The sequence below is a fragment of the Mobula hypostoma genome, chromosome 26 (assembly GCF_963921235.1).
Source record: "Mobula hypostoma chromosome 26, sMobHyp1.1, whole genome shotgun sequence".
In the NCBI taxonomy this organism is placed as follows: domain Eukaryota; kingdom Metazoa; phylum Chordata; class Chondrichthyes; order Myliobatiformes; family Myliobatidae; genus Mobula; species Mobula hypostoma.
The window spans coordinates 22,251,261-22,275,650 of NC_086122.1; the positions used below are offsets into that span (position 1 = coordinate 22,251,261).

Here is a 24,390-nt window from a genome sequence, read left to right on the forward strand (position 1 = left end):
GAATGCCTTACCCCAGTTAAAATCAGAGAACATTGCTGACTGGTATGTCTGTATTGGTGTCCCAAAAGCATGTATCGCTTGGTTTCTGCTACCTCGCAGTAGTCAATGGATTGGATTATCTAACCCATTAACAAGCAGTTAATGTATTAATCTATGGTGATTATCTTTGTTTCTGGTTAGGGATCAGCCAACATGTCAGGAGTTGTCAAACCAAGGGAATGGCCAGGCCAGCCTCCCATTCTAATGATCCGGGCTTTGGTCAAATCTTCAAAGTGCAAAGTAAATTTTATTATCAAAGCAGATATACAAGGGGTGATTGATAAGTTCGTGGCCTAGGGTAGAAAGAGTCAATTTTAGAAAACCTAGCACATTTATTTTTCCTACATTTACACACTTAGTCCAGTGGTCGTGCAGCATACGAATCCCTTCTTTGTAGAAGTCGGCGTCTTGGACCTCCAGAAGTGGTCCACGGCAGGGGTGATTGATAAGTTTGTGGCCTAAGGTAGAAGGAGATGAGTTATTAACTCCAAACTTTCTGTATTTTCACTTAAAGAGTTGAACTGCATGTGCATGTAACAAGAGCTGTATGACTCATCTCCTTCTACCTTTAGCCACGAACTTATCAATCACCCCTGCTGTGGACCACCTGGAGGTCCAAGATAATCTCGTTACATGCACGTGCAGTTCACCTCTTTGAGTGATAATGCAGAAAGTTTGAAGTTAATAACTCATCTCCTTCCACTTTAGGCCATGAATTTATCAATCGCCCCTGCTGTCGACCAATTCTACAAAGAAGGGATCCGTATACTCCACGACCGCTGGACTAAGTGTGTACATGTAGGAGGGGACTAGGTTGAAAAATAAATGTGCTAGGTTTTCTAAAATTGACTCCTTCTACCTTAGGCCACAAACTTATCAATCCCCCCTCGCATGTCACCATACACAACCCTGAGATTCACTTCCTGTGGGCATACTCAGCAAATCAATAGAATAGTAACTATAACAGGATCGATGAAAGATTAATCAGAGTGCCAAAGACAATAAGCTGTGAAAATGCAAATATAAATAAAGAGCAATGAAGAAAGAGGACATGAAATAACAAGATGAAAGTCCTTATGGTGTGATAATTGGTTGTAGGATCATCTCATTGGATGGGCAAAGGAATGTAGTTATCCCCTTTTGTTCAAGAGCCTGATGGTTGATGGTTGGGTAACTGTTCCTGAACTTGGTGGTGCGAGTCCTGAGACTCTTGTACCTTTGCATAATGGCTGCAGTGAGAAAAGAGCATGGCCCGGGTGATGAGGATCTCTGATGATGGATGCTGCTGTCCTACGACAATGTTTCATATAGATGTGCTCAATGGTTTGGAGGGCTTTGCCTGTGATGTACTGGGCTGAATCCACTACCTTTTGTAAGATTTTCCATTCAAAGGCATTGGTGTTTCCTTAACAGGCCATGATGCAGCTAGGCAATATACTCTCCACTACACATCTATAGAAGTTTGTCAAATTTTCTGATGAAGCTTGCTGAATCTTTTCAGATCTGACCTCATTTGGGGTGAGAATGAGTATGAGACCACTCCCCACCACAAAAGGATACAGCCCAGAGACCTCCCCAAAAACTTCTCTGACAAAAGCTACATGGGGACTGGTAACACAGCACCTGCACATCTATGTTTGAGTTTGTGCACATGACGTATTGGTAAATATGCTTCAGTTACTAATTTTTCCTTTTCAGGAGACCCAACTTGCTCACAGTCAGATGTTGGGAATGCCCACCGGCAGACAGCACAGAATCTTAATGTGGTATCGTATTATAGCTGATTTGAAGGCAAGCCTCCTATTGAATTGATTGGCCCATTGTTTGAATAGAGCGTCAGCGTGGTGGTGAATTATATTTTTCTAAAAGCAGGAACCTTCTGAAAAACATCATTATTAGCCAGTAAACAATAGAATTTGTAAACTCAGTCAGCTCCATCATGGGCACTAGCCTCCCCAGCATCCAGAGCATCTTCGAGGAGCGATGTCTCAGAAAGGCGGCACCCATCAAGGACTCCCATGCCTCTGGACATGCCCTCTTTTCGTTGCTACCATCAGGAAGGAGGTACAGGAGCCTGAAGGCACACACTTAATGATTCAGGAATAGCATCTTCCCCTCTGCCATTTGATTTCTAAATGGACGTTGAACCCATGAGCACTACCCCACTACAACTTTTTCTCTTTTTACACTACTTATTTAAAATAACTTTTAAAATATATATACTTACTGTAATTTACAGTTTTTCAGTGCTATGTATTACAATGTACTGCTTCTGCATAACAAATTTCACAGCGTCTGCCAATGATATTAAACCTGATTGTGGTTCTCACTCTGAACAGGCATCCTGGTTATTCATCCCCAGCCCCCCATCCCCCCGACAGTCAACATGAGCAGTAACAAATTCAGCAAACCTCTAACCCTACATCCTTCCTGGTCAGTTCCCTAGAACTTGGCCCCGTGTGAGGCTTTGAAGTCCTAGAACTGCTGTATCATTTCAGTAAATCATAGTGTCCTCATTTCTTTGCAATGGAGGCATCAATCGATCTCCTCATGATGTGTGTCCATCCAATATCATTACTTGTAAATTTAATTTTAAAAATGATCAATCTGATGAAAGGTTAGATTTCTGGATAAGAAGCACTAGATTTTAGCATGGAGCTTTTTTAGCTATTAGAATTTACACCATTTCAGAAGAAAAGTGCAATTTAGGCTGGTCATTTTTCCATGTAGTCTTGATAAAAACTGATGCAAAATCAAGTACCTTGCTATTATTCCACTATACTCAGTGCTGTTCACCTGTTTCCGGACATGTGGACAAGACTGTAACATTGAAGATCACAAGTTATTTAGTCGCAGCAGTCTTGTTTCACATGATGGGATGTTAGGGATAAATTTGTCCTGGTGAGGAAGATAAAGAATGGTAGGGTGAAGGAACCATGGGTGACAAGTGAGGTAGAAAATCTAGTCAGGTAGAAGAAGGCAGCATACATGAGGTTTAGGAAGCAAGGATCAGATGGGTCTATTGAGGAATATAGGGAAGCAAGAAAGGAGCTTAAGAAGGGGCTGAGAAGAGCAAGAAGGGGGCATGAGAAGGCCTTGGCGAGTAGGGTAAAGGAAAATCCCAAGGCATTCTTCAATTATGTGAAGAAAAAAAGGATGACAGGGGTGAAGGTAGGACCAATTAGAGATAAAGGTGGGAAGATGTGCCTGGAGGCTGTGGAAGTGAGCGAGGTCCTCAATGAATACTTCTCTTCGGTATTCACCAATGAGAGGGAACTTGATGATGGTGAGGACAATATGAGTGAGGTTGATGTTCTGGAGCATGTTGATATTAAGGGAGAGGAGGTGTTGGAGTTGTTAAAATACATTAGGACGGATAAGTCCCCAGGGCCTGACGGAATATTCCCCAGGCTGCTCCACGAGGCGAGGGAAGAGATTGCTGAGCCTCTGGCTAGGATCTTTATGTCCTCGTTGTCCACGGGAATGGTACCGGAGGATTGGAGGGAGGCGAATGTTGTCCCCTTGTTCAAAAAAAGTAGTAGGGATAGTCCAGGTAATTATAGACCAGTGAGCCTTATGTCTGTGGTGGGAAAGCTGTTGGACAAGATTCTTAGAGATAGGATCTATAGGCATTTAGAGAATCATGGTCTGATCAGGGACAGTCAGCATGGCTTTGTGAAGGGCAGATCGTGTCTAACAAGCCTGATAGAGTTCTTTGAGGAGGTGACCAGGCATATAGATGAGGGTAGTGCAGTGGATGTGATCTATGTGGATTTTAGTAAGGCATTTGACAAGGTTCCACATGGTAGGCTTATTCAGAAAGTTAGAAGGCATGGGATCCAGGGAAGTTTGGTCAGGTGGATTCAGAATTGGCTTGCCTGCAGAAGGCAGAGAGTGGTGGTGGAGGGAGTACATTCAGATTGGAGGATTATGACTAGTGGTGTCCCACAAGGATCTGTTCTTGGACCTCTACTTTTTGTGATTTTTATTAACGACGTGGATGTGGGGGTAGAAGGGTGGGTTGTCAAGTTTGCATACGACACAAAGGTTGCTGGTGTTGTAGATAGGGTAGAGGATTGTCAAAGATTGCAGAGAGACATTGATAGGATGCAGGAGTGGGCTGAGAAGTGGCAGATGGAGTTCAACCCGGAGAAGTGTGAGGTGGTACACTTCGGAAGGACAAACTCCAAGGCAGAGTACAAAGTGAATGGCAGGATACTTGGTAGTGTGGAGGAGCAGAGGGATCTGGGGGTACATGTCCACAGATCCCTGAAAGTTGCCTCACAGGTGGATAGGGTAGTTAAGAAAGCTTATGGGGTGTTAGCTTTCATAAGTCGAGGGATAGAGTTTAAGAGTCGCGATGTAATGATGCAGCTCTATAAAACTCTGGTTAGGCCACACTTGGAGTACCGTGTCCAGTTCTGGTCACCTCACTGTAGGAAGGATGTGGAAGCATTGGAAAGGGGACAGAGGAGATTTACCAGGATGCTGCCTGGTTTACAAAGTATGCATTATGATCAGAGATTAAGGGAGCTAGGGCTTTACTCTTTGGAGAGAAAGAGGATGAGAGGAGACATGATAGAGGTGTACAAGATAATAAGAGGAATAGATAGAGAGGATGGCCAGCGCCTCTTCCCCAGGGCACCACTGCTCAATACAAGAGGACATGGCTTTAAGGTAAGGGGTGGGAAATTCAAGGGAGATATTAGAGGAAGGTTTTTTACTCAGAGAGTGGTTGGTGCGTGGAATGCACTGCCTGAGTCAGTGGTGGAGGCAGATACACTAGTGAAGTTTAAGAGACTACTAGACAGGTATGTGGAGGAATTTAAGGTGGGGGCTTATATGGGAGGCAGGGTTTGAGGGTCGGCACAATATTGTGGGCCGAAGGGCCTGTAATGTGCTGTACTATTCTATGTTCTATGTATACGGTCAACAGAAGCTTAAAATTATGTTTTTAGAAAAAACTAGGAATAAAAGTATCTTTTAACCATTGTCACATATCTTTTGCTAGGTCTTATAAGAAAGAACCTAAAAAAGCACAGTGTGGATCTGTTCCAAGGCATGTTTATTACTTGCAAGGAGAAGACCACCTCCACTCCTCAGAATGGATGGCAGGTGGCTTTGGTTTTCAGCTTACAAACTTCATTTTTATACAGGTTTTCAGGCTATTCTTTGGATGATATCTGTTCTGGGTGTCAGTTCCTCTGCTTAGCCACTGCAGTTCTTTCCCATAGTTACACAATAAACAATGATCAGAACATTACATGCCTCTTGCCATGTACACATATAGCATATAGCAAAGCACTCTGAGATTATACAGGTTCCATTTTGTCACATTGCAAGATTCAATACATAAAAAATCTCAAAAGTTTTGAATATACTTCCATACCATGTGATTCAGACCACTGTGGTATATTCCAAAGCGACTTCATTGAAGAACTGCGAAGAGAGAAAATATGTCTACTCTGTGTTGATATACTGGATATGTACTAGCAATGAACCTCAGTGTAGCTTCTACCCTGTAACCCAACATGTGGGAACCTCATTTTTTTTATTTATTCATTTTTTTTATTATTATTGCTTCTGAATTTTGGAGGTAACTATAAGTTAACGATACCGATGAGTCAGGAGTCACAAAGAAGACTGTAGATTTCCTTCCCTGAGAAATACCATTGAACCAGCTGGGTCTTTACAAGAACATGGTGGCATCCATTAGTCTTGCAAAACCATGGATCTGCGGCTGGAAGGTTTCCAGGGCGCAGGCCTGGGCAAGGTTTTATGAAAGACCGGCAGTTGCCCATGCTGCAAGTCTCCCCTCTCCACGACACCAATGTTGTCCAAGGGAAGTGCATTAGGACCCATACAACTTGGCACCGGTGTCATCGCAGGAGTTGCCAGAACGGGTTGAAGGCAACGTCGGACTGCCTTAGGGTCTCCAGCACTGGATTTGTCCTCAGGGTTTACTCCCAAAGCCTTTCCCATGAGTGGGTTTGGCCACAAGAATATAATCGTTTCTGAGTTGCATCACTGAGCTAATCTTCTTCTGTTTAATTGCAGACTTATTTAGTCCTTTCATTTTAAACTCTCCAGTAGTCGTAGTGGGATTCCACCTCGTACCTTACGATTGTCCAGAATGTTCACCGCTAGTCAACTTGACTGCTACACTACCACACCTAATTGAAAAATTTTTAAAGGGCTTTCATTGCTAATTTTCATGTAGCTTTACAATTGACAGGAGGCACTTAATCTCATTGACTGACAGTTTATTATCCTTCGCTACTAAATTTATTAATTTTATCACTCCCACAGACAGAAAAAACATTTTTATTAAGTTAGTTGCAGGGAAAAGTAAATAATTATTATACATCTGCTTTAGAACCTTCATAGACTGAATATTTGTTCAAGCCTTTTGGAATCAATTGGGATATAATCTCAGGAGCTTGAACTAATCAATATCAGTGCTGATTTAGTGAAACACCTTTTCCATTAAAATGCAAAGCTACTTTTGATTTATTTTACTGAAAGTGCAGGTTTTGTAAAAAAAAATCTAACTGATCATCTAAAAGCAAAAAAACTGCAAATGTTGGATTTCTGAAATACACCAGAGATTGCTTGAGAAACTCAGTAGATCAGGTGAAATGAGAAATAAAGTGAACATTTTGGTTTAATGTCATTTTTTCACAATCCTAAATGCTATTTCTTCAGCATCATCATCATCATTATGTGTTGTGTCATATGATGTGGGTGATCATGGTCTTATGATGATGATTGATCTTGGTAAATTTTTCTACAGAAGTAGTTTGCCTTTGCCTTCTTCTAGGCAGTGTTTTTACAAGGCGGGTGACGCCAGCTATTAACAATACTCTTCAGAGATCATCTGCCTGGTGTCAGTGGTCATATAAACAGGACTTGTGACATACGCCAGCTGCTCATACAACTGTCCACCAACTGCTCCCATTGCTTCACGTGACCCTGATCGGGGGGGCTAATCTGACGCTACCCCTTGCCCAAGAGTGATCTGCAGGCTAACAGAGGAAAGGAGTAGTCGTATCTCTACCCCACCACCCGAAATATTAACTGTTTTATTTAATTCTAGCTGCATTCTTTTCCAGACTATGGGGTAGATTTGCATGTCCCCTACTGGAATTGGGACAGTTGGGGATAATTTCATACCCTTTATAAAATCTCCTGAGTTCATTGCTTGGAATAGAATGGAAATCTGGCTATTTCCATAATAAGTTATTTAAAGCCAACCTGCATCAATTAATGAACTAGAGCTGAGGCAGAGTTTATGACAGAGCAAATTACTTACCATACAGCAGTCAAAGTCAACATACCCAGTGAAATTGTCTGTTTTAACAGCAAATTAAATAAAACAGGATAATTTCTCCAGAACAATGCAATAAATTGACAATAGTTGCATTTAAATTATGTGCATTAAATCAACCTCAGTCACAGCTGACAGTGTGGTTATTAAACTGGAATGACTGGTGAATTCTCCAGTCATTTCAGTCTCGCTGATTGTAACATCATCACCATATGCAGTCTGTAGTTAAAGGATGTGGCATCTGTCCCACCAGATTATCTTTTAGGCAACCAAAAGCAAACAGCAGATATTTGTATGGATGCTTTATCAACGTCCATAAGACCATTAGACATAGGAGCAAAATTAAGCTATTCAGCCGATTGAGTCTTCTCGCAATTCCATCATATCTGATTCATTATCACTCACACCTCAATCTCCTGCCTTCCCCACCCCCATAACCTTTAACACCCTGACTAATCAAGAATCTATGAACCTCTGCTTTAAATATACCCAATTACTTGGTCTCCACAGCTTTCTACAGATTCACCACCACTTGGTGAAAGAAATACCTCCTAATCTCTGTTCTAAAAGGACATCCAATAATTCTGAGTCTGTGCTTCTGGTCCTAGACTCACCTACTATAGGAAACATCCTCTGCACATCCACACTATCCAGGCCTTTCAGTATTTGATAGGCTTCAATAAGATCACCTCTCATTCTTCTAAACAACAGTGATTATAGGCCCAGAGCCATCAAACACTGCTCATATGTTAACCTTTTCATTCCCATTAACCCTTCCATTTCATGTCAGTTTGGGTCAGTTATTAAAAGTTTGAAAAAAGGTTCTAAGGTTCATTTTATTGTCAAAGTGTGCATGTACAATACAACTCTGATACTTGTCTTCTCCAGATAGCCACGAAGTGCAGAAAAACAATGGAGTTGTTGAAAAAAAATACATCAACCACCCCCACCCCTGCATGTAAAAGAAAAAAAAACACAAAACTTGCAAGCCCCAAGCCCTCAACCCCCTCCCACACACAAAAATAACAGTTCGCCCATCTGGAAAATGACAGCTAGAACATCAGAACCCCCAAACTTACACACTCCCAACTCCCTCCATCACAGAAAAGAAAACAGATCTGACACTGGAAATATAATACATGAATGAGGGAGTACATGTTGTGAAGAGACATTAAGCCATAACCCTATTTACATATTGTAGCAGATTAAAAAGACTTTGCCAACAATCCCTGCCCCTCTGTTTCAGGGGCTTCGTTTCAAACAGAAACTACGAGGTTAATCAGGAAATGATTAATGGAAGCCTCTGAACTGTTAATTCAGCATTTGCCAGAGAAATGGAGGTCTTCAGTGAAATATTGGTATAAAAATGGCCTCTGAGATGGTATGACTCAGGTGTTTGTATTAAACTTTAAAGATCATGATAGCTTGATGTTTCAGTATGTTTCTAAGAGTTTATTTTCTGCTTTGTAGTTTTAAGAACAGCAATGCTAATCTTTAAAATATTTTGATTTGTCGTTTCAATTTTATCCTTACAGATACCAAGGCTGCCAATACAGTGTAATCCTGAAGAATGAACAGAAACTGCTTACTTTATTAACACAATGAAGGGGTATAATGGGAGTCGGAGCCAGTCGCAGCATTCTTCTGCACACACGTGCCACTGTATGCCTGAGGATTGTGACCACTCTCATGATTACTTACATCACAGCCAGGATCCTCGGCAGTCTTACTTGCTCAGCCCTGCAGAATCCTGCTCAATGGACCACCACTACTGCGTATCGAGGGGGACCATGTCCTCCGAGTGCGCCGGTGCGCCGGTCAGCCTGAACGAGCAGATGTCCTCCAGCAGCACCTTCCCCAGGATGCACCACAACCCGCAGTACGAGTCCTGTGACGACTGTATGGCCGCCACCCACACGGCCAGCAAGATCAACCGGCTCCCCGCCAACCTGCTGGACCAGTTTGAGAAGCAGTTGCCGCTCCACCACGACGGGTTCCACACGCTCCAGTACCAGCGGGCCAGCTCAGCAGAGCAGCGGAGCGAGAGCCCCAGCAGGATCCGGCACCTGGTCCACTCCGTGCAGAAGCTTTTCGCCAAGTCTCACTCTCTGGAGGCTCCGTCCAAAGGGAATGTGAACGGGACGAAGGCAGAGGGGAGGGGCAGCGACAGCTATCATCACCATCAGCACCACCGCCACCATCAGCACCACCACCAGTCGAGGTCAACAAAAAGGAGTAAGAGCAAGGAGCGTAAATCGGAGTCCAAGCACAGGGCCAAGATAACTGGCTGGTGGAGCTCTGATGACAACCTTGACAGCGACAGCAGTTACATGGTCACTGCTGGATCCAGTAGGCACTCTATGGATCAGGCCACCCAGTACTGTACAGAACCCATTGAAAGTGCCTTCAGAGATCTGACCCTGAAGAGTTTAAAAAGCAGCAGTGAGGGGAAGTGCTTAGCCTGCGCGGCCATGCCGATGATGGCCGACTCACAGCACGCGAAGAGGAGCGCGTGGTCCACCATGACAGTAAGCCAAGCCAGAGAGGCCTATCCTAGCTCAAGCCTGAACCAAGACAAATCATCAGTGCTACAGGATATCAAGGCACAAGAAAGAGCTTATCATTATCTTCAGGTAGGTGGTAAACCCTGTTTTCCAGTATTAGAAGAAAGTTAGACCATCAACATGTGAACTCCATAGGTTTTTTTGTCCAAAGTTATTGCATTTGAGTTGTTTATTGTATGCATGATATCTCAGATTTGTTTGAATTACCATGTGATTGGCTTTTGGAACCGCTATACATGAAAGCTGAATCAGGCATATTACTTATCAGAGACACAGGACTGCAGTTGCTGGAATCGGGAGCAGCAAACCATCTGCTTGAAGACCTTGCTGGGTCAAGCAGCATCTGGGTGTTGGAAAGATTTGTCCGTGTTCACCCACAGGCTCCCCACCCCACAGCACCATTTGATCCTGGTGCACTCTGCAATTCACGTCTCCCCTAACCAGCTCCATTATCACCTCCCTTGCTTACTAGATTCCAGAACTGGTAGCCCTTTGTGCTCCTGCTTATCACCATCCAGGAGCTGTCTCTATCTTCATCCTCCCATCTCCCCACCTCACTCAATCTGCTTCTCCTTCCTTTTCTGTCTCCATCCCTCAGGCTCTGCCTCCCAACTTCACCCCTCCTTTCCCATCCCCTCCCCAGCTAGCCTGACCCGTCATTCATCCATCAGCCCATCTCTCCTTTTTATACCCACTATCTTCCCCATCCACTCAAAGTTCAAAGTAAAAATTTATTAGCAAAATACATTTATGTCACCATATCCGACCCTGAGATTGATTTTCTTGCGGGCATACTCAGTAAATCCAAGGACCATAACAGAATCAATGAAAAACCACACCCAACAGGGCAGACACACAACTAATATGCAAAACACAGCAAACTGCAAAAAAAGAGCTAATAGTAATAAATAAATAAGCAATAAATATTGAGAACATGAGATGAAGAGTCCTTGAAAGTGAGTCCATAGGCTGCGGACTCTTAGTCCTGGTGCAGGGTTTCAACTCAAAACATTGACAATTCCTGTTTCTGCCTCAGATGTTGCTCAACCCACGCAGTTCCTCCAGCAGACGGTTTGTTACTAATTCACAGGATTCTATGTTACAGTAAAGTTGCAAGGATTCCTTTCAAAGCCCACTGCTACTCATCATAGACGTAGAGGTTAGTAAAATCAGGGTGAAAATTCTTGTCTGGCAGTACACAGTAACTGCACTCTACCTCTTCAAACAGTATTTGCTGATGAGGAGCAGTGGTGGTTCAGTAATTAACCTTACATGAATGAGCACACGTAACTGTGATACTGCAATCAGGGAACTGAATTTAATTCTTTCACTGCATCACAATATATATAATTACATGTTTGTCTATGCTACAAATTTATCAACTACTTTCAGTGGTCCACAACAGTCATACTATCTTTTGTAATGACTCCAAATACATCCAACCCAGATCACTGAAAGTGACTTATAGCTGTGACAGGACATGAGCATCAATAGAATGAGTTTCAGAGGAAGAATACAAACTCTGGAACTGGTATATGCAGAATGAGGGGATGGTATCTAGAGACCTGAACCATGGTGTTTATTACAAACTGCTCAGAAAAAAATATGACATTATCCAGTGGAACAGAGAATTATAGAAGAGGGCACAACTCTAGTTCTTAGGTCAAGCTGACGTCCATATATGTGGCAGGGAGAGAAAATTCAAAACCCTGAGGTGCAAAGGGACTTGGGAATCCTTGTGCAGGATTCACTCGTGAAAGGTTAATCTGCAGGTTGAATCTGTGGTGAGGAAGGCAAATGCAATGTTCGCATTCATTTTGAGAGGACTAGAATATAGAAGAAAGGGTATAACGTTGAGGGTATAAAGCACTGATGAGGCCTCACTTGGAGTATTGTGAGCAGGTTTTGGCTGCTTATCTAAAAAAACGATGTGCTGACATTGGAAAGGGTTCAAAGGAGGTTCACGAAAATTATTCCGGGATTGAAAGGCTTGTCATATGAGGAGTGTTTGATGGCTCTGGGCCTGTACTCACTGGAATTCAGAAGAATGAGGGGTGACTTCATGGAAACCCACTGAATGTTGAAAGGCCTCTAAAGAATGGATATGGAAAGAATGTTTCCTGTGGTGGGGGAGAGCAGAGGACACAGCCTCAGAATAGAGGGGTGTCATTTTAGAATGGAGGTGAGGAGGAATTTCTTCAGCTAAACAGTAGTGAATGTGTGGAATTCGTTGTCACAGGCAGCTGTGGAGGCCAAGTCATTGGGTATATTTAAGGCAGAGGTTGGTAGATTCTTGATCAGTCAGGGCATGAAAGGATATGGGGAAAAGGCGGGAAATTGGGATTGAGAGGGAAAATGAATCAGCCATGAAGGAGTGGCAGAGATCTAATTCTGCTCCTACATCTCTTATGGTCTAATGGGCTTACGGGTGACTCAATGGAGTGAATATGTGTGTGTGTGTGTGTAAGCATCAGAAGGTCGATGATGCATCCTTCTGTGCCTACGCAGGGCTTCTGTGTGCTCCCATTGCACTCATTCAAGGCTCTCAAGCCATCCTTAATACTCCTTTTTCCATTTGAATGGTTATGGACCAGATACTCCCAGAAGTCTGTGAGCATATTACATTTCTGCAAGGAGCACTCCCTTAAAACTCTACACTTCACTTGATATTTGTGAATAAGAATAAACTATGGGGGTAGTGGAGAAGATTGTATACCAATGCAGAGATGATGTGTTGTGGATTGTTGGAAAAGATCTATAACTTAACAGTTTGGAAAGATGTTGGTGTTTGTCATAGTATTATGCGGCAAGAGGTTTGAAATCAATCCCTTGACAGCCATATCACATTACACATTACACATGACCATCCATTGTAACATTGTATCCATTGTGACAAGATCTTTCATCCCAGTTAGAAAATACTATTTTAAAACGAGTTTTGCATTTATTTCTGAGCAAGAAATCTGACCCTGATTTTGAGATACCCTACCCCACTTGGGATGCGAGTTCCTGGATGGAAGTACCTACAACTACACTGTCACATCAAATTCTGTAGAGCAATGTAGCTAATTTAGTAGTCACCTCTAGGAGGATCCAAAAATTAATCATATGGTAAGTTGGAATAATTGCCTGTTTCTTTGCATTCTAGCATTATTTAAACCAAGGAGACCTATTCAACTTTATAATTCAACAAAGGGAGTGATATTGTTTGCATATTAGATGAAGTATTCTTAAGTTATTGTGTGTTATGTGCACTACTGTGCTTTACACCCTGGTCCAGAGAAAAGTAGTTTTGTTTGGTGGTATACATGTATGTAGTTAAATGACAATAAGCTTAACTTTTTTCACTGAAGTTATGCACATATTCTGTTGTGTGCAGTAAAATGGCGCGGGATTTCACATTGCCGTGCCAAATAGCATAACCTTAGTAAAAGTTTTGGTACATGTTGCTGCCTGCAATTGCATCTCATTTATGGTTTAAGTATTCAATTTATTTTAAGCTTGTGCATTCAACTTGCTTTGTGAAATAAAATTCATTTTCTCCTCGACATACTTGAGGGATCACAGAAATTGCTTATTTCAGAACTGAAAAACAATCACACATTGCAAATTTCCTTTCAGAGGTATCTATGAATGAATCTGTTTACATGTCAGAGTTGCTTCCCAGGAATACAGATAGCTATTAAAGAGAAAATACTCAAGTCCCTTTTCTGCAAAAACATCCTACAGGATATGTTGTAAATTTCATATGCAAATATATTTTGATTTGCATTTATGTTGTGCTTATAATGTGGGTGAAGTGCTTTAAAGCACTTCAGAAAAGCAAGGAAAAAATTGATACAATTCTAAGGAGATACAGAATGAAAAACAGCTTGGTTATTTATAAATGGTCATAAGATGAGAGGAGTGTAGGGAATCTTAGGGCTCAGATACACAATTGGGAAATTGTTTTGATGGTTTTGGAACAGAAGGACGGGCAAGCATTACAGGGGAGAGGGTAACTGAAGGCTTGGAAGGTCTTGGAGGCCAAGTCCATAGGTATATTTAAAGCAGAAGTTGATAGTTTCCTGATTGGTCAGGACATAAAAGGATTATGGTGAGAAGGCAGGTGTCTGGGGTTGAGTGGGATCAGCCATGATGGAATGATGGGCTGAGTGGCCTAATTCTGCTCCTGTGTCTTTTGGTCTTACGGTCTCATGATCTCAACGTAAAAGCTGAAACTTTGGGACCGTGGGCCAGTGTAAGAAAGAGGAGCTGCTGGCCTCAAGTGTTAGTCTGAATAGAGTGTGAGATAGATATCCTGTTTGCTGTTGTGTGCTGGGGCCGCAGGCTGAGGATGGCAGACACCAACAGAATCAACAAACTCATTCGTAAGGCCAGTGATGTTGTGGGGATGGAACTGGACTCTCGGACGGTGGTGTCTGAAAAGAGGATGCTATCTAAGTTGCATGCCATCTTGGACAATCTCTCCCATCCATTACATAATGCACTGGTTGGGCACAGGAGTACATTCAGCCAGAGACTCATTCCACCGAGATGCAACACAGAGCGTCATAGAAAGTCATTCCTGCCTGTGGCCATCAAACTTTACAACTCCTCCCTTGGAGGGTCAGACACCCTGAGCCAATAGGCTGGTCCTGGACTTATTTCATAATTTACTGACATAATTACATATTACTATTTAACTATTTATGTTTCTATTACTATTTATTATTTATGGTGCAACTATAACGAAAACCAGTTTCCCCCAGGATCAAAAAAGTATGGCTATGACTATGACTATTACCAATGAGGATGGAACAGTGATAACAAAGGTGTTAGAATAACTGAGGCAGAGGAGAGGATCTTACTGGCATAAAAGGTGATTTGCGGTATTAGCAAATGTCAGTAGAAAGCTGGAGATGAAGTGGATCAGAGCCCCAGGAAATGACAAAAGTACGGACAGATAGCTACTGTTTACTCGGTAAATCTGCCTTTACGTTCCCCTGTTGGGGTAAGTCTAGGATGCATGTTGAGACTCTTGCGGAATGCCTTGGATTGCTTCGTTGTGGTTGAGGTGACATGGAAGTGGTTGTCATTGTAGTTGCGGTTCACTCTGAACCGGTGGCTTCTTCAAGGCTCCACTTTTTAGAGGTGAAAGGAATTAATGACATGGAGTCTGGAAGAGAAATGAAGACTATCGTTCAGTTTATTTCGGAAGTTTAGCTTGAAGGATGCAGTAGTTCATCCAAGACAGGAGACTGTAAAAAGATTTCATGCTCTTTTGGTTTGGTAAATGCAATGGGTGCTGCATGTCTTTATGATGCACAGCATGACTCCTCGATAAAATCAGTGGTGAAAAATTGTCAGGATGGCTTTCACTTTGATCATGCAGAGGCAGCCTGCAGAGCCCACAGCACCCGTGTCAAGGTTATGCTGACCGCTGGGAAATATGTCAGTTCGTAAATAACACTTTATATGGCAAGGTACAGTCTTTAAAAAAGTACTATGGAGGTGAGGGAAAATAAAGAGAGGGAGGTGTTTTGTGAGGTCACTCCCTCATTCCCACTTTAGCACCAAGTGGATTGGCCTGGTCAACCCTCCCACCACGTAGGATGTGTGCTCAGTAAGAAAGCATCTCAACATCTCAATATCTACTTCCAGGAACTTATCAGAGATAGAGTTATCCCTAACCATCGTGACCTTGCATGTTTTACTAAAAATCAGTCAGGTTTATCATCACTGACATATGTCGTGAAATTTGTTCTTTTGTAGCAACAGTACAGTGCAAGATATAAACACTACAAGTTGGAATAAATAAATAGTACAAAAGAGAAAACAAGAAAAAAATAAAGTGAGGTAGTGTAAATGAGTTCATGGACCACTCAGAAATCTGATGGCAGAAGGGAAGCAGCTCTTCCTCAAGTGTTGAAGGTGCGTCTTCAGACTCCACGTTGTTCTAAACTCCAAAGAAAATAGATAACCCCAGGAATTAGTGCAGTAATATTTAGGCCTAATTTTCTTTTACTTCAGTTGTTTCCTCATCATTAAATTGTCTCCAGTCCCATTTTCAAGAGCTTTGAAGGATTGGTTGGTATTGGTCTCTCAGAGGGACAGGACAAACATCAGTACAACTGTCTGCATGATTGCATCAGAACCCAAGCAATAACCTGACAAGTGTCACCTGGAACAGATCATTGCTCCAAAACAAAAATTGTAGGCAAAAGATCATCGCTTTAATTAGGAACAAAGTGTCTTATATACAGTTATAACCCTCCAGTGCTGTTGTAATATTTATATCCTGATCTTAATATGCTCATTCCAGAAATAGTCTATAAAAGGATGGCAAAGATTGGTGCAATCAATTAGTGTGAAGAATTAAACTCCTCAATCAGTTAGAGCAGCATTCTGTTGGAATAGTTTGCTGTTTTTTCCCCTATATTTTTTGCTATCGTGATCCTAGCAAAGGAACACATGCAATTTTCCGATCACGTTGATTGGAATGCTTAATCTACGTCAATCCGGTGTACATATGACTGTAAATGTTAATGCGACTGACCTTCACTTCTTCAACATTCAAAGCAAATTTATTATCTAAGTACATATATTTTCAAAGTTTAAAGGACATTTATTATCCAAGTAATAATAAATTATACATAATAGAATTATAATTATAATTATAACTATAATTATACATTATAGAACCTTGAGATTTGTCTCCTTACAGGCAGCCACAAAACAAAGAAACCCAAAAGAACCCATAAAAAAGACCAACAATATCCAAATGTGCAGAAAAATAATAAGGATGACAAAGAGCACCTCTAAAATCTTAAGACAGTGTTAAGAAGTTTAGAAGATTGTGGGCTCAGAGCATGACACAACAGATGTGAATGCTTTAAGCCAAGCATCACTTACTGTGGTCACACCACTGATGCAGAAGAATTGCACAACTGTGTTGAGAAAATTCAAACAGTGGAGGATGCCTCAAGACCAGAGGACTTGTCATAGTTGCAGTCCTTTTTAGGATTTGTCAATTACTATAACAGGTTCCTGCCAAACCTGGCTACTGTGCTCCACCCCTTGCACACTTTTACTATAGATCAGAAAGAAAGTGGCAATGGGCAAAGCAGTGTGAGGTGGCTTTCCAAAAGGTAAAGGAAATAGTGATGTCAGACACTGCAATCACACACTTTGATCCACACCATGCGGTGAGGCTCGCCTGTGATGCCTCACCGTATGGTATAGGTGCAGACATGTCACATGTCATGATTGATGGAAGTGACATCAAGATTTTGCATTGTGCTCCCTTACCGCTGCAAAGAAAAATTAGGCACAGATTGAGAAAGAGGTCTTGAGTCTGGTTTGGGCTGTAAAACGTTTCAACCGCTACCTGTATGGGAATGAATTTACCCTCACTACTGATCATCAACCACTGGAGTCCATTTTCAATCCACAGAAGGGTGTTTCACTGACAGCGGCAGCACAAATGCAGGGATGGGCTCTGTTTCTTGGAGGACACAGTTACGAGATCAAATTCAAGAGGACAACTAATCAGGGAACTTCTCTTGGATTGTTCCATTTACCATTGGAAAAGGGAATACCTGTAAAATTTATTAAAGAGGATATTCCTTTTGACACATTCTCTTTAATGCAAATTGACCTCCTATAATGGCAGAGATGATCCAAAGGGACACCAAAAAAGATCTCACAGTGTCTCAGGTCTACATGGCCATCCAGAATAGTTGAAATATGCAGCAGGCACTTCAGTTCCACCGTTTTTACCAATGCTGGGATGAACATATATTTAACAGGGTTTGCCTTATGTGAGGTTTGAGAGTTGTTGTACCATCCAAGCTGAAAAGTTAAAGTGGTGGAGGAGCTACATGCCGATCATCTAGGCTTTGGTTCGAGACTTCATCTGGTGGCCTCGGATAGATCAGTAGATCCAGCAGCTTGCCATGCATAGTTGGGGATGCCCACACGTACAGAAGAAAGGTGTTCAAAGAACTGTTTCCTGCAGTCATGGAGTCAACTCCTACAGTTACTATGAAGGAGATCCCAGAATCTGAGATTGTTTCACAGCCACAAGTCTCACTTGCCAAGCAGAGTGTCCCCTCTTGTCAGGAAAGAAATCCTCCCGACAACGATTAAATCTTTAGCCCTGAATGGGACAATATAAAATTTACTCTGCTGTGGATGTGGATGTCTACATGGCATACTGTATATATTTTTTTTTCTCTCACCCCTGTAGGTGGTGTGTATGTGTATTTTTCCCTCAGTCTCGTGTCCTGTACCAAAGGCCTGGGAGTTTGAGGGTTTAGCACAGTATTCTTGCTGTTCCTAGTAGTGCAGTCTTCTGGACCGAGACCTCAGATGTTGTTCCTAAAAATTGTTGGAGCAACTTTCCTAGTCCAGGTGTCACAGCTCCAAGTGCTCCTATCACCACCAGGATTACTCTGGGTTTAACCTTCCACATTGTTGCTATTTACTCTTTCAAGCCCTGGTATTTCTCCAGCTTCTCATACTCTTTCTTCCTGATGGTACTGTCATTCGGGATTGCCACGTCTATAACTATTGCTTTCTTCTGTTCCTTGTCCTGTATCACTACGTCCGCTTGGCTGGTCAGTACCTGCTCTACAGTCTGTATTTCGAAGACCCACAGTACCTTAGCTCTGTCACTCTCCACAGCCTTCTCGGGTATTTTGCATCTGGATTTGGGAGTGTCCAGTCCATACTTAGCGCGGATGGTCCTGTACACAGTTCCTGCAACTCAGTTGTGTCATTCAGTGTATGCTATCCCTGCCTGCATCCTGCACCCTGCTATTATGTGCGGGACAGTTTTCAGCGGATTCCTTGCACGGTCTGCATCTTGGGTCTTGTCTGGTGTGATAGACCCCTGCTTCTACTGCTCTGGTGCTCAGCACCTGTTCTTGTGCTGCCATAAAATAAGTTGAAATGAAATCTATATTGAGTTAGAATTTATAGCTAAGCAGGGAAGAGTATTGTGTATTTAATATTTGAGCAATTTTGTGAATACATTACTGTGCAAATGCCTTAGGCACATATATAGTACTGTAGTAATTTTATTGCACTGTACTGCTGCCACAAAAAAAATTCATGACATATGCAAGTAATGATAAACCTGATTCTGGTGTGGGTCTCTATTGTCAACTGAGAGAGGGAAGGAGGCAGGGAGCAGGGAGCACCGGAGTGACATTCTGTAATGATCAATAGACCGATTGTTTGGAATCAAATAACAACCTTGACTGGTGTCTCAAGGCTGGGTGTGTCTGCACCTGAACTACACCCCCCCGCCCACCCCTGGCACTCCTTTGCCACCTGCCCCACACCCCTCCCGCAATGCTGCACCATCACCATTCCCAACGTTCTTTCCTCCCTGCCAGATTTACAAACTTGCTCTCCGCTCCATGCTGACAAATACGTTACTGTGCAAAAGACTTAGGCATCCTAGCCATATACAGTTGAAGTCAGAAGTTTACATACACCTTAGCCAAATACATTTAAACTCAGTTTTTCACAATTCCTGACAGTTAATCATAGAAAACATTCCCTGTCTTAGATCAGTTAGGATCACTACTTTACTTTAAGAATGTGATGGTGGTGGTGCATCCGTTAGTCTCGTGAGACCATGGATCTGCGCCTGGGAAGTCTCGCTTCAGTCTGCGTTAGAGCAGCGTCTGTTGTGGCTGTAGAGGCCCACACGGGAGTGACAGTCTCGGCTGCAGCGACTGCACTTGAAGGCACTGTCCTCCAGTGTTGTCTTGATGCTGTTTTTCCGACAAGTGTGCTTTTCTTCAGCAGCAAGCCTCAGCTTCTCTTCTCCTCTTTTTAGACCTCTGCATAGTTCCAGCCTCCAGTGAGAGCAATCGCTTGCAATGTCCTCCCACCTCTCGACATTCATTTTCAGTGACTTCATGTCTCTCTTGCAAATGTCTTTGAAACGAAGATGGGGCTGCCCTTGTGCTCTCTTGCCGGAGGCCAGTTCCCCGTACAGCAGGTCTTTCGGGATCCTCCTGTCTGACATGCGGTGTACGTGGCCCAGCCAGCGGAGACAGTGTTGTTGGAGCAGGGTGAAGAGGCTGGGTATCTGGGCGTGGGCCAGGACCTCATTGTTGGTGACTCAGTCAGTCCACATGATGTCCAGGATGCGTCTCAGGCTGAGGAGGTGGAAGGTGTTGAGAACTGAAAAAGCGTGTGCGAGCAAGGAAGCCTACAAACCTGACTCAGTTACACCAGTTCTGTCTGGAGGAATGGAACAAAATTCCAGCAATTTACTGTGAGAAGCTTGTGGAAGGCGACCCAAACATTTGACCCAAGTTAAACAATTTAGAGGCAATGCTACCAAATACTAACAAAGTGTATGTAAACTTCTGACCCACTGGGAAAGTGATGAAAGAAATAAAAGCTGAAAGAAATCATTCTCTCTACTATTATTCTGACATTTCACATTCTTAAAATAAAGTGGTGATCCTAACTGACCTGAGACAGGGAATGTTTTCTAGGATTAAATGTCAGGAATTGTGAAAAACTGAGTTTAAATGTATTTGGCTAAGGTGAATATAAACTTCTGACTTCAACTGTATATATGACTAAGACTTTTGCACAGTACTGTATGTTCTTTGGTGCTTACATAATTCATTATGGGTTATATGTAAAAGGAAGTAAATGGCATACAGTATTCTGCCACCATGTCATAACTGCATTCCTTGCTAAAAGTTAAATCAATGTACATATTTATCTTGGTCTCCCCAAGTTTCTCTTTCGAATAATTTCTGGAATTACAAAACATAACTATTTCCACCTTTGTTAAAAGACTTTGGCTGCCTGTCCTTGATGAGCGATAAAAATGGGACCCTGCTTGCAAATTAGGGGGTTATTGATCAACATGTGTAATATGTCCATCCTAAATCTGTGTGCTAACCTTGCCATCAGGAAATTTAGGTTCTTGTTTTTGTGTAGAATCAGAAAAACAGAAAATATAGCTTGCGTATCCAAAGAAAATGTTGGTATCACCCGAAGTTATCCTATCTGGCCACTGCCTGTTTTCATAGTGAATTGCTACCTGCCATCCTGATGATGGGAATGAGCGCTTCTTCGGAATTTGCTTGCCCACTCATTTTTATTGAGGTTGATGTCTCAAAGTTGCAGCTGCTCCTTTGTCTTCTGAACAGCCAACTGAAACACTGCACAAGGTGACTAAAGATAAAGATTGATTTTATTTGTCACATGTGCGTCGAAACAATGAAACATACAGTGAAATGCGTCGATGACCAACACAGCCTGGGGACTGTGCTGGAGCAGACCACAAGTATTGTCATCCATCCAGCACTAAAGTAGCATATTCACAACCCACTAACCTTAACCCATACGTCTTTGGATAGTGGGAGGAAACTGGAGCACCCGGAGGAAACCCACACGGACACAGAGAAAATGCACAAACTCGTTGAAGACAGCAGTGGGAATTGAACCCTGATTGCAATCACTGGCACTGTGAAGTATTGCACTAACTACTGTGCTACTGAGACAACCTGGGTGGAGCCCTAAACATCCAGGACAACCCCATGAGCTGTGAACATGCCATTCATTCACATGGCAGAGAGCCAGAGGTGAAACCCGGTTACATTCTCAACAGTTAGCATTAAAACCAAACACAAGGAACAACTTTAAACTTCCAATGGGAAGTGTGCATTATTTTGAGATGAAGTGACATTCTGAACTTTGAATAGGGGTAAAGCCAACATTCCAATTACCCCAACACTTTTCAGAGTTAACCTCATAGCTCTGGGTCTGAAGCAACTAACAGCACATTGTTGTTTAACAAAGCAGACGTGTCAGAGTGGCCCTGTATTACAAAGTACATCATGCCAGCAATCATTCAGACTCTTAACTGACATCCCCAGGATTTTCATTCACAACCGGCATTGTGCAAACGTTCAAAATTTACGGCATATCTCCAATAGCAGCAGCTTAAATCACAACTAAATTATCTAGTAGATAAGATATTAGCTGACATGTGGAATGGATACAACTTTGGTCCACTTACCCTGATAGTGGTAGTAGGAAAAATGTTAGAATCCAAAGTAAAGATATGATAAAGAGTAATAATAGACTTGAGAAGTAGAAATCATATTTGACCAATTTTTTTGGAGTTCTTTGAGAACATGGCTGTTGTTGCGTGAATGAAGCCACTTGCAAAAAGTGCTGGTAGATATGAAGCAGCTCCTTTGTTCAACCAAACAAGATACAGCAGGCATGATATGAAGAGGCGTTCGGTCGATAGGTCTGGCTGGCCCAACATGGGGTCCAATATTTTATGTGCTGAACATGAAAGGACAATCGCATATTTACAACGTAACTACACACAAACTTCACACCCCCTGATTCACACCCACACCACAGACTTCCGAGTGAATTTTAATCAGCATTGTCTGGATTGGGATTCATGGCTTCTACAAGCCCATTATTCAGAGCTGCTCTCCAAATAAAATCCACAATTTATACTCAGACCCGTAGACTGGTACGCAAAGTCATTTGCTAAATGCAGATGTGCTAAACCCAAAATTCACTTTAACATACCCTCCTCTTAGTCACCCTGGACAAAAATAAATTTGTACCAAAAAAGGACAACTTTAAGGAGTTTCTACTCAAATAAGGCAGCAGAAATGCCTTGCCTTGGAATTCCTCCCCCCCCCAATAATTTTATGTGCACCTACATCTACCCTATCATCCCTAATCTCTATATACAAAATGTTAAGCGTAGAGAATGTTCCAGAAATTTGAACAGCAGTCTTTCAAAATGCGTCTTCATTCATATGCCTGTTGGCTCTTCTCCTGCTGGCTGACTACAACTTAGCCAGCTTAATCACATTCTTCGTCTTCACGCCCTCATTTTCTGGTCACTAAAACTCTCTCTTTCCAGGGACACCAGCAAGGAAAGTGCATCAGGCTCACAGGCCCTCTCATCGATGTACAGGAAGGGGTTGGGGTCGTCTCTATTTGAATGACTACGAGGTCCTCTCTTCAGTGCCACTCCCTTCTGAACTGTCCAGTTGATTGCGGGCCTGACTGCTGAAAGGGCCCAGCTCATTTGTATTCTCTCCCCATTCAGGTTGGGAGTGACTGCCTCCAGATGCCATGTGCAATCTCTTTCAGTCTGCCATGCTATGGAACCTGCTATCTCTACATTAACTTAAATCCCTCCCCATCTATTTTCCCCAATATCTTTTCTATTCCATGCTATTCAACTAATCATCTACCTACAGCAACCAGCCTTCATTACAGAGTACCATCACCATCACACTTTAGCGTGCTGTTCACGGGTTTCTGTAACACTCTTGGTGTCTTTTGCCTTCGTGTTTCCTGTGGTCAACTGTGGTCAGGTCTGGTGTGGCCGACTGGTGTTCATCTCTTAGGTTCTCTGTAATTACACTGTTACTGGGCACACTTGATCTCCCACTCTGTCTGTCAGATCAACAAGAAGGTGAGTCGTACGTTTTAACCTGGGTCCGGTGTTTCCACTGGCTGCCTGGCCGAGTCTACACACAGGAACAAGTGTCACTTGTTAAAAGTACTGACTGTGGTCCTTTCGGGCAGTACCTTCAACGTGACTTCGTCACCCCTGCTGTGGGAGGATGATCTCCTTTCCCTTCGACTCTCTCTGATCAGCAGTGCGCTGCTGTTGGTTTGCTCGACCTTTCAACACTTTAAACTGGTTTTTCTATCCCTATAAGTCCCAGGCTCACTGGAGCCTATAATTAGGGATGTCTTTGGACTGTGGGAGGAAACCAGAGCGCCTGGAGGAAACCCATGCAGTCACAGGGAGAACGTACAAACTCCCTATAAGCAGTGGTGGGAATTGAACCCAGATCATCTGTACTGTAAAGCATTGTGCTAACCGTTACGCTACAGTGCCACCTGGGCAGTGTAGCTCAAAGGGCTGGAGGTGCCTACTACACGTTTTATTTGTACTTGTTACATACACCTGTTAGGGTGCATTCTCCAGTTACCTTATAAGGTAACCGTAGCCTTCAGCCAGGAGCAGATATCATCAGGTGGTTCCCAACCTTCACCGAATGTTTCGACCCTTAACCACGACACTCTCCAGTTGGTGGGCCGGCAGTGGTGGCCAAATCACTGCCCGTCTGCTCCTTGCTTCCAGCTCCCCTCCTCTTGCCTACTCCAAATCCAACAAGAAGCTCATTCTGCCTCTTCCCCCATCCTACGAGCTGCTTGTTTTTCGCTCCTTTCGTCCAGGCCCAGATCTGACAACAACTGCCATGCTGATTTGGCTGGGAAACCTCTGCAGCCGATCTCCACAGGGAACAACCATGCCTGCCATCCCTTGTCTTTACACTCCTGCAGTAAGGCTGGTACTTCAAGGCCTTTCTCTCGTGGGCCTCTTCCCATCCCTCCTCCCACGGCACAGTCAGCTCAACCAGAATGATTTTCTTGTCTTCAGTT

General features: G+C 42.9%; 1 protein-coding gene across 12 annotated transcripts in view; it reads left to right on the forward strand.

The window, feature by feature from the left end:
- LOC134338201 (disks large-associated protein 2-like) overlaps positions 1–24,390 on the forward strand; it is a 787,855-nt gene that overhangs the window by 653,891 nt on the left and 109,574 nt on the right. For all 12 annotated transcript variants that reach the window (XM_063033864.1, XM_063033863.1, XM_063033857.1 and 9 more), the window contains one exon: positions 8,902–9,999. In XM_063033864.1, the coding sequence (XP_062889934.1) occupies positions 8,968–9,999 (1,032 nt within the window). In that variant the 5' untranslated portion in view covers positions 8,902–8,967. The remainder of the gene's footprint in view (positions 1–8,901; positions 10,000–24,390) is intronic.